The 16,880-nt window shown below is 43.1% G+C and overlaps 1 protein-coding gene across 1 annotated transcript in view; it reads right to left on the bottom strand.

Moving 5' to 3' along the window:
* Positions 1-3,184: 3,184 nt before the first annotated feature.
* Positions 3,185-16,880, bottom strand: part of GGT5 (gamma-glutamyltransferase 5) — a 130,344-nt gene continuing 116,648 nt past the window's right edge. The window contains 2 exon segments of the mRNA XM_040419672.1: positions 3,185-3,821; positions 7,442-7,552. Coding sequence (XP_040275606.1) covers positions 3,675-3,821; positions 7,442-7,552 — 258 coding nt within the window. The 3' untranslated portion in view covers positions 3,185-3,674.

Genomic DNA, 16,880 nt, shown 5'->3' with positions numbered 1-16,880 from the left:
TACTTTGCGGTCAGCAATGAAAAAGGATCTGCAAAAAATACGGATGACATCCGTGTGCATTCCATTTTTTGCGGAACGGAACAGCTGGCCCCTGATAGAATAGTACTATCCTTGTCCGTTATGCGGACAGTTATAGGACATGTTCTATCTTTGAACGAAACGAAAATACGGAAATATGGAAACGGAAGGCAAACAGAGTATCTTCCTTTTTTTTTTTGCAGATCCATTTAAATGAATGGGTCAGTTTACGGAACGCAAAAAACGGAAGGTAAACGTAAAAAAATATTGTTTGTGTGCAGGAGGCCTAACACTGTTTCTGAAAGGAACCTCTAAGACCTCATTCACAATTTCGTTTTGAAATAAGTGGTGATATCTGCAGTTACCGCCATATTTGTGCCAATATTATGCCTGAATTATGTCTGTGCCACGTTGTCTTCTCATTTCCAATATTGCAGGAAATACTGATCAGTTCTTATTAGGATATAAAATACATAGGGAATGGAGTGTTGAAATATGGCCATACAGAAATATGAATGTATTATGCCAGAGAATACCATCTTTACATTCAAGGCCAATTCTATATGCTAAAAAAAATAAACTCAAAGGGGGGAATTCATCAAAGGCACGTGTTTTACGCTGGTCTCTGATATCCCCTGCACTGCTGGAGAATGCGCTTGGTTTATGACGAGGTCCATGCCTTCAAATAGTAGAAGAAGCCGCACTCGTATTTGTGAATCGAAGAGCTTTTAATCAATAATCCAGCAACGTTTTGGCTGTATATTAAATCTTTTCAAGCTTGCATACACATTGCAAGTGACTAGTTTAAATACCCAGTAAACAAGTGATATGGTAATGGCGACACAGGAAGTGCAATACAGAGGTCATACAGAAAATGTCACAATAAGCATATATAACTTCAAGATGCATGAATCCTATACCCAAAAACAGAAAAATACAATCAGGGTGATACATATAAAGTATAATAATAATTGTAGTTTACAAAGACTAGATTAGGCAGATCAGACAAGAGAGCCAGTGCCATAAACATCAAGAATGTAGTTAAAGCCAATGTAAAATACATACTGAGCAGGAACCCTGCACGTGCCTCGTCATAAATTCGGTGCATCCTCCGGCAGTCTGTGTGCCTAAACTAAGATCTACACCAGCCCATAGCTGGCATAGATTTCAATTATCATCAAACTGGCATAAATGATGATAAATCTGCTGGGGCCCCTGCCATTCCACTTTTCAGAAATTGGGTCCGCAAATCCGGAAATGTGGAATGGTGCAGAACGGAAGCACGGAACGGAACCCTACGGGAGCACTACGGAGTGCTTCCGTGGGGTTTCGTCCCGTACTTCCGTTCCCGCAAAAAGATAGAACATGTCCTATCTTTTTGCGGAACGGCCGGATCACGGACCCATTCAAGTGAATGGGTCCGCAATCCGATGCGGCTGCCCCACGGACGGCGTTCGTGCATTGCAGCCCGCATTTTGCGGGCCGCAGCACGACCACAGGGCGCACATATTCGTGTGCAGGAGGCCAAATACTATAAACATGGTTATGTAGGTTTTACATATTCCTCGCATAAGAAAATATATGCAGTAGATTTCAACAACATTTTTAACTTCAGCTATCAAAGGGGTTGTCTCACTTCAGCAAATTACATTATCTAATTGATGTTTTGGGTATAAGTTTGTATTGCGATCTAATTGTTGCAGGTAGATGTCCAAGGAAATGAGAACAAAGTGAAAGTGTGTGGTGGTGAAAAAAATATACTTAGGATGGTGATCAAAAAATAAGGTGAAAAATAAATTTTTTGAAAGTATTAGGTATAAAATAGGTAAAAATGTAGATAAATAAATAGAGGTACAGAAAATAGTGATCCGTAAAATAGTGGAAATAGTTTGTAGGTGGGTTGATCCAATGTCACTTTTTGATGTTGGGTAATAAACGCCGCTATTTGCAAAGCAGATGATATATGCCGGCAGAGGGAGTATTAGTTATGCTGAAACAGTGTCCAATGTTTGTTCTTCGCTATTGTCGGGGGCGTCCCACACGGCAATTAGCTAGTACTCACCCTGCGGTCCAATCTCTGCTGTGTATGAGCGAGGCTCCAGCCGGTGTTGGTCTCCGGTGTCCTGCTGCCTCACTCTGCGTGTTGCGCGGTCTAGGTGGCTGGTTTGGCGTCTCACGTGATCTGGCACGTGGTTTCCTCTGTGCCGATCATCTGATACCTCTCTCGTGTGTTACGCTGGCCGCATTGGTTTCTTCTGATTATGCGGCAATCCAAAAAATCCTTAGCAAAGGTGTGGGTATTGGTGGGTAGTCTCATAGATGATGCCAGGTAGCCAGACGCGTTTTGAGGTATTCTGACCTCTCCCTCAGTGGCCATGATGACCGCGCAACACGCAGCGTGAGGCAGCAGGACACCGGAGACCAACACCGGCTGGAGCCTCGCTCATACACAGCAGAGATTGGACTGCAGGGTGAGTACTAGCTAATTGCCGCGTGGGACGCCACCGACAATAGCGAAGAACAAACATTGGACACTGTTTCAGCCTAACTAATACTCCCTCTGCCGGCATATATCATCTGCTTTGCAAATAGCGGCGTTTATTACCCAACATCAACAAGTGACATTGGATCAACCCACCTACAAACTATTTCCACTATTTTACGGATCACTATTTTCTGTACCTCTATTTATTTATCTACATTTTTACCTATTTTATACCTAATACTTTTTAATTTTTCACCTTATTTTTTGATCACCATCCTAAGTATATTTTTTTCACCACCACGCACTTTCACTTTGTCCGGATTTCCTTGGACATCTACCTGCAACAATTAGATTGCAATACGAACTTATACCCAAAACATCAATTAGTTATAAGACATAAATAGATGAACCCTCACAACCCATCCCCTACTCCTTAATTTTGACAACCTTTCATACCACTATTTTAATTGCCATTTTAATAAAATAACAGCAAATATACGACCTACCTTTTATTAAATGTATTTACCAATTACTAATAAATATTCTATTAAAATCAGATATAGAGTGCCTGCCTATTTTTTTTACTCACTAATGTATTGGGATTGCCCATATTGTTTCCTTTGCTGGTAATATGGATACTCACAATACATTAGTAAGTGGCTTGTATTAACATGATAAATGTCATTTGCTGAAGTGCGACAACCCCTTTTAGCCATGTAATCCAGCTCACATGAAAAACAGGTATGTGCGGCATAAATATACAGTTACTTTAATGCGAATGGTTTTTTTTAATTATAAATCCAGAGAACCTCTTTATGGGCTCATGTACCATTCCGTTTTTGCGTTCTGCAAATTGCGGATCCGCAAAACACGGATACCAGCCATGAGTGTTCCGCATTTTACAGAATGGAACATCCTGCCCTTTATAGAACTGTCCTATATCCATTCCGTGGACATACGGATGCGGACAGCACACTGCATCTTTTACAGCACCACTGAAGTGAATGGGTCAGTATCCAACCTGCAAAAAATGTGGATCGGATGTGGACCAAAAATAAGTTTGTGTGCATGAGTGTTTGTGTGCATTCACCATTTATACTGCTTGGAATGTGCAGAAATGAAAGTCCTGTTTATGTGCTTGTTCTTGTGGAGGCTGAGCATTGCATTTGTGTTAATAACCTGCAGCCTTTCCTTCCTTTCTAGTGTCCGAGTAGGGAAATAAGCAGTCCTCCTCTTGGTAAATTCCTTGCACCACATTCAGGAAAAATAAAGCTTTAGAAATGTTATGTCTTTTTTCCCGGAGACCCGTCTGTATAGCCTGTAAAGGACAAAAGAGCCCATGAGTTGGAAATAGGTGCATAAAATCAAGCACACAGCAATACAGTCTCCATAGATACACATTAGTATACCGTACAGTGACGTTCATTTGCCATAATTGAGTTTGTGACATTTCTGAGCTGCAAGCTATCACCCTGTCAACTGTAAAGTTGTCCAAGCCCATTAAATCAATGACGGCCAAACCCGCCAATTTTGTGTCCCAACTTTCCCATGATTGCGGATTTTAGGTTAGGCTGCTTTCACACTAGCATTTTGGCTTTCTGTTTGTGAGATCCGTTCAGGGCTCTCACAAGCGGTCCAAAACGGATCAGTTTAGCCCCAATGCATTCTGAATAGAAAAGGATCCGCTCAGAACGCATCAGTTTGCCTCCGATTAGTCTCCATTCCGCTCTAAAGGCGGACACCAAAACGCTGCCTTCAGCGTTTTGTTGTCCGCCTGACGAAACAGAACCAAACGGATCCGTCCTGGCACACAACGTAAGTCAATGGGGACGGATCAGTTTTCTCTGACACAATCTGGCACAATAGAAAACGGATCAGTCCCCCAGTGACTTTCAATAGTGTTCAAGACTGATCCGTCTTGGCTATGTTAAAGATAATACAAACGGATCCGTTCATGACGGATGCAGACAGTTGTATTATTGTAACGGAAGTGTTTTTGCAGATCCATGACGGATCCGAAAAAAACACTAGTGTTAAAGCAGCCTTAGAGAGATAGGAATGAAGGATCAGGCTGCTGGATTTCAACAAACCCAGTCCTTTATAAGCTGCTGCAGAGGTGTCTGGATTTGTTTTTTTCCTGTCTCCCCCTAGTGTATGTGGAGGAGAGATGAATGGAAAGCTACTGTCTAAAAAAAAAATTTGGGCAACAGCTATCTAAACTGTGTGGCCAGCCTAAGAGTTATTATTGTGAAGAAGAAGTGCTTTGACCCGCTGAGGAGGGGATAGAAGGATGGGAGTGGTAGTTTTAGCCATGAGGGTGGTGGTAGTAGTCACAGTTCACAGTGGCATCCTCACCCTGGAGCCATGCAGTGACTGGAGGGCACACCCTTTCCTCCCTGGTGGCACATCCGGTGTAGATGAAATGCATTAATGCAATCTAATTCAATAATACAATAATGAACATTGATTAAGATGATAGCAAATAATCCTGATTTTATCCTTTAGGCCCCTTTCACACGGGCGAGTATTCCGCGCGGATGCGATGCGTGAGGTGAACGCATTGCACCCGCACTGAATACCGACCCATTCATTTCTATGGGGCTGTTCACATGAGCGGTGATTTTCACGCATCACTTGTGCGTTGCGTGAAAATCGCAGCATGCTCTATATTCTGCATTTTTCACGCAACGCAGGCCCCATAGAAGTGATTTTCACGCACGGTTGCTAGGAGACGATCGGGATGGATCAATAGGACCTGCAGCAATAGGACTTGTGGTGACGTCACTTCGGTCATCACATGATCCATCACATGATCTTTTACCATGGTGATGGATCATGTGATGACCGGAATGACGTCACCACAGGTCCTGTTGCTGCACAGAGATCAGATGAAGACAGAAGGAGATGCTGGGCTACGCGATCAAGTGGACTAAGGTGAGTTAAATTTTTTTTTATATTTTTTTAACCCCTCCAGCGATGTTTTTACTATGCATTCTGTATTCAGAATGCTATTATTTTCCCTTATAACCATGTTATAAGGGAAAATAATTAAATCTACAGAACACCGATCCCAAGCCCGAACTTCTGTGAAGAAGTTCGGGTTTGGGTACCAAACATGCGCGATTTTTCTCACGCGAGTGCAAAACGCATTACAATGTTTTGCACTCGCGCGGAAAGATCGTGGGTGTTCCCGTAACGCACCCGCACATTTTCCCGCAACGCCCGTGTGAAAGAGCCCTTGCGCTAAACTGCTGGCCACATCCAACAACTAACCATACTCTTGGTGGAAATGGGGTCTTAAGCTTGCCACTCCCTGGTCTCCCCCAGATGGGTCATGCTGTTCAATAAACAGCATGCTCCCCTGACAAGCCAAGGCTCCTCCCCTCCCGGCTACTTTAATGGACTGTGTCACAATACATAGCTGGTTGTCACCTGCAAAGACCCACAGACAGGTATTGATTCTTCACTGTGTAACACTGGATGGTCCCAGCACTGTATTGAAGGGGTAATCCAGGATGTAAAATTGATTACCAATGTAAAACAATAAAAGGACAGCGCTCAATCGAGTGCCACAGACTATTCAAACGACTGATCAGCAGCGGTGCTGAGATTTGGACCCACACCACATTTAGGGCTCATGCAGGCAAATTTTTTTTTTTTCCGTTTCAGTTTTTTTTTTACAGGTGTGTATGCGGAACCATTCACTTCAATAGGGCTTGAAAAAAAAAATGAAATGACTCCGTATGCAGTCTGTGTCTACATGTCCGTTCCTCAGGTATTGTTACAATGTATCCGCAAAACAGACGGATGCAACATCAACGTCACACGGATGTCATCCTTTTTTTTGGCGGATCTGTGTTTTGCGGAAGGCAAAATATATATGGTCGTGTGCATGAGCCCTTAAATTTCATTCACACGACCGTATGTATTTTGCGGTCCGCAAATCGCAGATCCACAAAAAATACGGATGACGTCCATTTTGCATCAGTTTTTTTGCAGATCCATTGTAATAATGCCTATACTTGTCCGCAAAACAGACAAGAATAGGACATGTTCTATCTTTTTTTGCGGAGCTACGGAACGGACATAAGGATACGGACAGCACACTATGTACTTGAAATAAATGGATCCGCATCCTATCCGCAAAAAATGCAGATTGGATGCGGACCAAAAATACAATCGTGTGAATGTAGCCTTACTGTGTACAGTAAATCACTGACCATCACTCTCTAGAGATGGAACCAGTAACAAATTACAGATTTTAAATGGTTAGTTCCATCTGGGCATTTATGGCATAGCCACAGGATAGGTCTGATAGGTGAGGGTTCCATCTCTGAAACCTGATCCTATCTCAAGAATGCTGGGATTGGGAGGAGGCCACACATGTGCAGTACTCTCCATTCACTTCTATGGGACTGAGTGTGGTTATTTAGCTATTTTGGGAAGTCCTAAAACAAGGAATAGAGACAGCTTGCATGGGAGGCCTCCTCTATATTTCCAGCAGCATGTGCTGGGGACCCATTTTTGAGATATTAGAGGTACCCAGAAGTGAGACCCTCAACAGACATTTACGACAAATCCTGTGGACATGCCATAAAGGTCCATTTGGGATAACCCCTTTAACTGAAGAATATAATATGTTTATGAGGCACTGTGTCAAATGCTTTTAGTATAGTCCATGAATGCTACATCCACAGTCCCCTCATCCACATACAGTAGGTCACAAGTGTGCTGCATGAACTCAGTTAGAAATCAGAAACTGTGTTATGTGTTGACCTGGGTTGTCTCATTGTCATGAACCTTTGGATATAACAAGCTAAGCTAATGACTGGAGAGCTAAAAGAAATTACATTAATGCCTGCTTCACAAAGGACTAAGTTACTTTAGTACTACATATCTAAAAAACTACCTTCATACAGGATGATGATTATACCTTACCGGATTGAATGATGGCTCGAAATTCAGTGAATTGTCTGGTTGTACATGGAACACAGGAGCTGCGATTGCCTCTTTGATGTTAAAGCCGAACCATAACTTGTTCACAATGGCCTTAAAAGAAGTGATATATCACATGTAAAAAGAGTGAAACCATTGCTTAGTATATCAGTAATCAAATGATGTGCAGCATATTTAGACCCCACAAACAATTAAAGAGATTGTCTGACCCCCACCGCAATTTTAGTTATGACCCCTACAGTGCTCAAGCCTGAAAAAAAAAAACACCCACCAATTCACCGGCGCTCTGTTTCAGTGCCAAGGACCCCATCCCTCCTGCTTTCAGTCCCCTGTGGACCAGAAATGTTACGTACTGTCCGTTATCATGTTCACCACTACAGACATTTGCTTGTCTTAGTAGTGGTATGTCCCCAAGCACCATGTGACCACTGAGGCCAGTGAATGGCTGCAGTGGTGTACATGAGAACGGACAAGAGACTAGAAGCAGTGCGGCGGAGCTCTTGGCATTAGAATGGAGCACCAGTGAACAGATGAGTGGTTTTATTACTTTAGCCTGAGCGCTGTGGGGGTCAAACAACCACTTTGACAAATATATTACATAACAAGCAGAGGTATGTTAGCACTCATCCTAAATCGTAATTAATAAATTAGGATTTATAAAATATTTTCTCCCCCCCCCCCAAGGCATTTTAGCTTTTTCATCCTGAGGTGGGATACAAAATGAAAAGTGAGAGGAAAGGACAGACTCCAGGATATTTTATATGTTAGGAATTACATAAAAAGAAGAATTGAAGAGTTGTGGAATTCCTAGGGGGTTGTAGTCCTTTGGTCTGTAATGGGACATCCATATTTGGGTGGCAGCGGTAGGATGTTCCATTATGGGTGCTTTTGAATGGCGTGGAAAAAAGGCAGAGGGGGACACATATTGTACATTCTTATGCAGAAACACAAAACCGACAACAATTATATCGCATGCTGATACTTCAGTAGCACATATTTACATCCTCTCAAACATAGAGGGTACACAATTTATGGCAGTTACAGTCACTTAAAGGAACAGTCTTTTAAGTATATACCGTTCATATGTACAGTCCTTATTCTCGTCTCAAAGGGTACCCTCCTGCCACAGGGGCATTGTTAATGCCTCTAGCCACCAGGTGTCCAGCTCAGGATCTCCACTTGCAGCCTTTACACTGCATCTCTCGGACCTTGGTGGGGAGTCACCCTGCCACTCGGATTCCTGACAGGGGTGTTTCTTTTAAAGGAACTCCCATAGAAATGAATGGAGCAGCAGCTTGCTTTACCTACCAGCCATTGCATCCATTTCAAGGGGTACGGGGCCCCTGCTCTCGCGATTGGTGAAGGTCCCAGCTGTAGGACCTCCACTGATGTAATAGTTATCTCCTATCCTGGATAGGGGAAAACTTTTCTATAACCGGAATATCCCTTTAATGTACAGTAGGTGTGCTTTTCCATCATCTTACAGGATTGTTATGGCAGGCTTATATGAGAAGAGGACACCGGGAATTAAAAGACACTAACATTTTCAGAAATAGTATCAGCAGGAAGATGTGCCAAATGCCCTCCAGAGAATGCAGGTAGAAGGGAGATGTCATAAAATTGAGGGCGTATATGCATTTGCATGTGAGTGTTTGTATAAGCATCTGGTTTAGCAGGAACCACAGTGTCAGGACAAGTGACCAAGCACCTAATCCAGATCATCCGGGCCTAAACCATCATTGGAGACTATTTTTTCTTTGAACAGAAGAATATGAGTGAGCACCCCACTTTAGCTGCATAGATATAAATATCCTGCCCTGGCAACTGAGCACATGGCCATGGCTATCTAGTTAGAGGTTGTTCAGCAGAGGGTTGTCATTTACTTGTTTTTTTGTTTTTTTTTGCTTAGTATTCAGCCCTGGTATTTGTGTGTTATTTGACCCTGGTAGATGTTTGCACATTGCATGAATCTGCTATATCCATACAATGTGTTCCTGCAATCTGGACATAGCCAATGAGTTCTTCTCCTTGTTGAAGTTTGTCCATGTTATATAAACAAGAAACATTGGCCCAAAACTATTACTATTAAATAGAGGAAAGCTCATATGACCCAATACCATGTGTTGCGAATTATGCACAAAAATATTCTCAAGAAAAACTACCAGACCGTATGAAATCAATAATACACTTTATTAACAAGTATCAATTTATAAAAGTTAATATAAAACTAGTGCAGGGAAAAGAGGCAACATCAACCGAAAGGGGGCACAGAAAGAGCAATTCATGACAAATTTAATCAATAATTAAAGTGCAAGTGCAAACAGCAAAATTCAAATATAAAATGACCATTTACCCATACTGTGCCTCCTTCGGGATGGCGCCAACCCTGACGCGCGTTTCGTCGGACTTTCGTCTTAAGTTGGACTTAAGGGGGGCATATAATCAGGATTAAGGAAGGGGATGAATGGAAGGCGGCTTTTAATAACTCAGAGGTTCACTTTGAGAACCTGGTCATGCCTTTTGGGTTGACCAATGCTCCTGCGGTTTTCCAGCATTTTGTGAATGACATTTTTCATTACCTTGTGAGGAGGTTTGTAGTCGTGTATTTGGATGACATTCTTATTTATTCTCCAGATGTGGAGACTCATCAGGACCACGTTAGACGGGTGTTACAGATCCTAAGAGATAATACATTGTACTCAAAATTAGAGAAGTGTGTTTTTGCTGTACATGAGGTGCAGTTTTTGGGGTACCTGCTGTCATCTTCAGGTTTGCGAATTGATCCAGAGAAAGTCTGTGCTGTATTGGACTGGGATCGACCTGAAAATCTGAAGGCTCTTATGCGGTTTTTGGGGTTCACCAACTATTACCGAAAATGTATTTAGAACTATTCGACAGTGGTGAAACCCTTAACAGACATGACTAAGAAAAGGGATGGATGTTTCAGTGTGGTCTGATTCGACGTTGCGAGCCTTTTCTGCAATTAAGGAATGCTTCTCTTCCGCCCCTATATTGGTGCAGCTGGATGTATCACAACCTTTCATTGTGGAAGTTGACGCGTCCGAGGTGGGGGTAGGAGCAGTTTTATTGCAGGGCCCGTCACCTGGCAAATGGCGCCCATGTGCATTTTTCTCTAAAAACTCTCTGGCACAGAGAGAAATTACAATGTTCGTAATAGAGAGTTGCTGGCCATTAAGTTGGCTTTTGAGGAGTGGCGTTTTTGGTTGGAAGCTGCAGATGCCTTGTCACGTAGTTTTCCTGGAGGTGGTGATTTTTAAAATCCGAGTCCGATACTGCCGGAGGGGGTGGTGATATCCGCTCTATACCCTGACCTAGAGGTGAAGGTGTTAGAGGCTCAGGGAGACGCACCGGATTCTTGCTCCTCTAGGAAATTGTTTGTTTCATCAGAATTGCGTCATAAGGTGTTTAAGGAATATCACTGTACAATTCTTACGGGACACCATGGGAGTAGATCCACTGCCGACCTCATCTCTTGTAGATTCTGGTGGCCGGGGTTGCGTAAGTGTGTTGAGGACTATTTTAAAATCTAAAAGGACTGTTGGAGGGCACACAAAAAATCTGGTTCAACATGGACTTAAATGAATAAATTATTTTTAATGAACATGCAACCCTAAAGTGTATAAATATATATATATATATATATATATATATATATAAACACACCATAAATATTAAAAACAATACCACTTCATAAAATAGGTGACAACCTACACAGCTCACCATGCACACATAAATCTGAGGTGTATATATAAACGTACATGTGATCAATAGAGCGCGTGTAGTCGCACCACAATTAAAGCGCACAAATCTATATGTAATCCAAATGATGGTGAGTCTCTTATAATTGGTCACCTAAAGATGCGTAGTTTTGAGGAGATTAAACCATTCCTCCTCAAAGTGATATCAACACTTAGCAATTTTGGCTGATTCACTAAGAATTCATATCTCCATATCCGTGGCTATCTGTGAAAGAATATAGAAGCACGTGCCTCTGCAATCGCTGTTGTTTGTATATTGGCAGTCATACATATAAGGTAGCGTATCCAGAAAATATCCTCCTATATATTGCAATTTTTGCGTCTTTACACCGCATATGTCAGATGACAAAGAAAAGGCAACCTTGATCTCCTCACAGTTCAAACAGGACTCCGTGGTCCACTTCTTACACCCAAGTAGGTTAAAATATGGACACATACACATAAAGATCTTTAGTGTACGTTACCAGTCCGATGGGTGTTGCGGCTACACACTCTGAGTCTCGCTGTGGAGATGGGGTGTCGGCGTTGAGTCGTTCGGCGTGGAATCGCGCTGTGCTCGCACTACGTGGCGTCCCATGTGTGCTAAAGTTGATCACGTGACGACTTGTTTGCCAGCAATTCCGCCGTAGTGTGCCGTAATGCCAGCCTCCAAGCAGCTGGATGCGGGAGGAAAGGAGAGCCAAGGATATTATTTGTTATAGATCTTTGCTGCAAGTCTTTGATGTAATGGCTGTCTTTTTGCTCTTGCTGTATACCAAACGCATTTCGGAACTTAACCTTCTTCCGTGGTTAACAGCAATGCATATTGTGGTGGTCTTTTTATAGGGTGTCTGCCCCACTTAATTGAGATTTAACCATGTCAAAACCAAAACCTGGATCGGATCAGAGCCTTCCAATAAACAACTCACAATCCATCAAACAATCATTAATATCTAAAATATAGAGTTAGAACCATAAGAACTACATCAGATCATTTAAGAGATGTTCATTTTATTAAAAAACGCATGTGCGTTTCAGATGCGATACCAATGTGTTTTTTTGGATAATGTATAAAAAGCGAAAATTTACTTACCGAAATTTTTGTTTCCTGGAGTCCGTAGGCAGCACACACCAAAGGGTTAAGTCCCCTAGGTACAACCAGAATAGAGACCAATTAGCAAGCAATAGATTGATTAATTACATAGTACCTCCCAGTATAAAGCACCACAGAGCACACAGAGCCATGTATTGTATGCAGCAATAATTTATTAAGGGTGGGCATATTGTGCTGCCTACGGACTCCAGGAAACAAAAATTTTGGTAAGTAAATTTTCGCTTTCCTGTTCGTCCTTGGCAGCACACACCAAAGGGATTTTTAAAGCAGTACTCAAAGGGGGGGAGCACTGGCCGCCAACTGTAGCACTCGTTTGCCAAAAGAAGCCTCTTCTGCTGCCTGAATGTCTAGCCTGTAGTGTTTAATGAAGGTCGATGATGTAGACCATGTTGCGGCTCTGCAGATTTGTTCCAATGGGACTTGTGCCAGCTCAGCCCAGGACGAAGCTGTAGACCTTGTTGAATGGGCCTTTAATAATAATGGACACTGTAACTCAGCCATTGAGTAGGCCAACTCTATAGTCTGTTTGATCCACCTCGCTAAAGTTGCTTTACTGGCCCTTTTACCCTTGTTAGGGCCCTGGTGCTGTAAAAAGAGACTTTCACATCCTCTAAATGATGAAGTGACTTGTAGATAGAACAGAAGAACTCTTCTGACATCCAGGAGATGAGTTTGATCCTGGTCTTGAGTGTTAGACTGGATTACTGGGAGCGATATCTCCTGGTTAATGTTGGTAGTTGAAGCAACCTTGGGCAAGAAACCTGGCATTGTGCGTAGAACCACGGAGTGGCCTAAGTCCCTGAAATATAGTTCCCTACAGGATAGGGCTTGTAGATCACTTATACGTCTTGCTGATGTGATTGATACTAGGAATAAGGCTTTCCCAGACAAGTGTTTTATGGAAGCTTCTTCAAGCGGCTCGAATGGAGGTTTACACAAGGCGGACAATACCACAGACAGATCCCAGGAAGGAATTGGAGAATGGAAGGAAGGATTAATATTCTTCAAAGCTTTGAAGAAAGTGCGGATCAATGGATTATTTGAAAACTTTCCTTGTTGCTGCGCATTTATTGCAGTAAAGTGAACCTTCAATGTATTCGTTTTCAGACCTTTTTTGAAGCCTTCATGAAGAAAGTGAATGATTGTATTTAGGGATTCTGGGTCTTCTGAGTTGCTTTGGCACCATGTCTTAAAGATGCGCCAAACTCGATTGTAAACCTTAACTGTAGCCGGTTTTCGAGCAGCTAGGAGAGTATTGATCACTTCTGTGGGAAGACCTAGGTGAATTAAAGAATCCCGCTCAGTCTCCAAACCGATAACTTGAGGTTGTTGGGGTTCGGATGAAAAAACCCGTTCTGACTGAGGAGATCCCGTCTGGGTGGAATCTTCCAAATCCTCCCTTTGGATAGACGGAGAGCTAGCGAAAACCACGTTCTTCGTGGCCAATAAGGTAGGACCACAATTGCTTCTGCTTGGTCCTGCTGAATCTTCTTGAGTACCTTTGCGATCATTGGAACTGGTGGAAAGATGTATATCAGACCTTCTTTCCAGCTGACTGATAAACCGTCGATCGCAAACGCTTGAGCGGAGCGGTAAATGGAACAGAATATTTTGGTCTTTCTGTTCTGTTCCGTTGCCATTACATCCAGACGAGGTTCTCCCCACCGATTCTCGATCTCTGCAAACACAGCCGGATTGAGACTCCATTCTCCCGGATGCATCTTCTTGCGACTGAGTAGGTCGGCCATGACATTCAATGCACCCTTTATATGGACTGCTGTTATTTCTTGGGTCCATACTTCGGCCCAAGCCATCAGAAGACTGCATTCCCTGGAGAGACTGCTGTTTCTTGTCCCTCCCTGTTTGTTTATGTAGTACACCGTGGAGATGTTGTCTGACCGGATTAGGACACTGCGGCTCTTCAGATGATCCTGGAAATGAATTAAGGCTAGGTGTACCGCCTTTAGCTCCCTCCAGTTGGAGGACCTTTTGGAATCTGCTGTGTTCCACTTCCTCTGCACCCACAGACTGTCGACATGGGCACCCCAGCCCCAGGAGGAGGCATCCGTAGTGAGGTGAATCTGGGTTTGGGATTGCAGACTTCTGCCTTGTTGAAGGCGTTTGGGTGACATCCACCACCTGAGATGACGACGCGTCGATACTGGTATCACAAACTTCCTGTCCAGGGAGTGATAACTCTTGTCCCACGCTGTGAGGATGGCATGTTGTAGCTCTCTGAAGTGAGCTCTTGCCCATGGAACTGCATCCACTGAGGAAGTTAACCGACCCAGTAGAGACATGGCCTGCCGAAATGTTACTCTGGGGGCAGAGATCAGGTGTGAGGCCTGTTTCTGGATAGCTATTATCCTTTCTGCGGATAACCTGACATTCATTTTCTTTGAATTCAGAATGAATCCCAGAAACTTTATCTCCTGAGAAGAAACAAGTTGAGATTTTTTGTGATTTACCCAGAACCCATGATTCTGGAGCATTAGTAGAGCTTCTTTCAAATCTGTTGATAGTTGAGCTGCAGAGTTTGCTATCAGAAGCCAGTCGTCTAGATACGGTATGCAACATATGCCTTTGAGGTGCAATGCTTCTGTCAGGACCACTGCTACTTTTGAGAACACCCTGGGTGCCGATGATATCCCGAAGGGTAAACAGGTGAACTGAAGATGCGATGTTCTGTATTGAGTTCGAATCGCTATTCTTAGATACTTCCGATGCTTGGGAAGGATTGGAATGTGTAAATACGCATCTTGGAGATCTACTGATGCCATGTAGCTGTTCTCCTCTAATAGCGAGATCACTGATCGGATTGATTCCATTCTGAACCTCTTCTTGGCAATATACTTGTTTAGGTATGTTAGATCCACTACTAGCCTCCACTTGTTCCCTGGTTTGGGTACCGGGAAAACTGGCTCCAATGCTGCCTTCTCTGTGAATTCTTCTAACAGTTGAAGGATCACTGGATTTGTCTGGTTTATAAGAAACCGGTCTGGAGGGATTTTTGAAAATTCCAGGACATAACCTCTCTGGATAGTGGAAATGACCCAGGCGTCGTTTGACGTGTTCTTCCACGCTGCGGTGAATTCTTTTAATCTTGCTCCTACCCGGGGCTGAGGCCTGGCGTCATTGTTCTGCGGGCTTCTTATCTTTTTTCCTGAAGTCAGGTCTCTCCTGTCTGTTGTTACGGAATCTTCTTTGTCTGTCAAACTGCTGTTTGTTCCGAAATCTAGGAGATCTTCTTCTCTGGAAACGAAAAGATCTGGAAGGCTTCCTTCTTGTTTCTGGGAATTTAGCAGTCTTGCTGTCATTTAATGACTGCAGAATTTTTTCCAACTGAGGGCCAAACAAGGACGTGGGCTGGAATGGAAGATTACAAAAGTGGAACTTTGACAAGAGGTCACCTGACCACTGCTTAATCCATATGGCCCTTCTGGCGGCATTAGTGAGAGCCAAAGAACGTGATGCAAACTTTAATGAATCTAATGGAGAATCACACAAGAATTCGGATGCATGTTTCATAACCGGGATATTTTTTAAAATTTCTTCCCTTGGAACCCCATCTTCCAGGTCATGAGATAATTGGGACAGCCAGATCCGCAGAGATCTTGCCACTGGCACAGAGGCTAGGGCCGGTACACAAGAAGAAGAAGTGGACGAATATGCTTTTTTCAAAAAAGACTCCGCCTTCTTGTCTACTGGATCCTTGATCAAGGAAGTCTCCTCAGAAGAAAAAAGCACCCTCCTTGACAATCTGGCCACTGGAAGGTCTACTTTAGGGACTGACATCCAATCTTTACATGTGTCGTCCGCTAATTTATATGTATGTTTGAATCTGGAACTGGGATCCGGTTTCTTATCCGGTTTATCCCAATCCTGCCTTAGCCAATCATTGAGCAGCGGGTGCCCTGGAAAAGCTTTGCATCCTGATTTAGGAAAGTAAAACAGCTTGTCACATTTTGACTTATTAGAAATATCTCTACTAGATTCAATAGTGTGCTTGACTGCTTTGAGAAGATCCCCTAGGTTCTCCTTATGGAACAGCATAGTGTCCTCCATATCCTCAGAATCTGAGTCTATCTCTCCCTCAGACAAGGAACTGTCAGAGGATAAGGCAAACTGTGGTTCTGAGGTTCCATGAGATTTTTTGGTTTTTTTATTGGAGGCTCTGACTTCATTAAAAACAGATGATAGCTGATCCTTAAACCAGAGCAGAAAGTCATTATTCTGGGAGGGAGGAGACTCAGAAGTGCAGCCCTGACACAGATCAGAAAACGCATCATCTGGCATAGGTTGTTCACAATTCCTGCAGGAGCGGTGTCTGGATTTTCTTTTTCTCTTAAGAGATTCCTCTGGGGAGGCAGACATCTAATAATAGATAAGGAGTATCAGTAAAAAATCATTCCTTCACCCCAACACCACCAAAGAGTGTGCACAGAGGAAGAGACAGCCGCATCAAACCTATGCCAGATCTTGCCAAGCATGTTATCCCCATACGCCAACCTTACTTACCTCGGCAAGCAGTGGGAGTAGTGTCCTGGCG

Source organism: Bufo bufo, chromosome 2 (assembly GCF_905171765.1).
Source record: "Bufo bufo chromosome 2, aBufBuf1.1, whole genome shotgun sequence".
NCBI classification, from domain to species: domain Eukaryota; kingdom Metazoa; phylum Chordata; class Amphibia; order Anura; family Bufonidae; genus Bufo; species Bufo bufo.
This window is presented reverse-complemented; position numbering and strand designations above follow the sequence as displayed.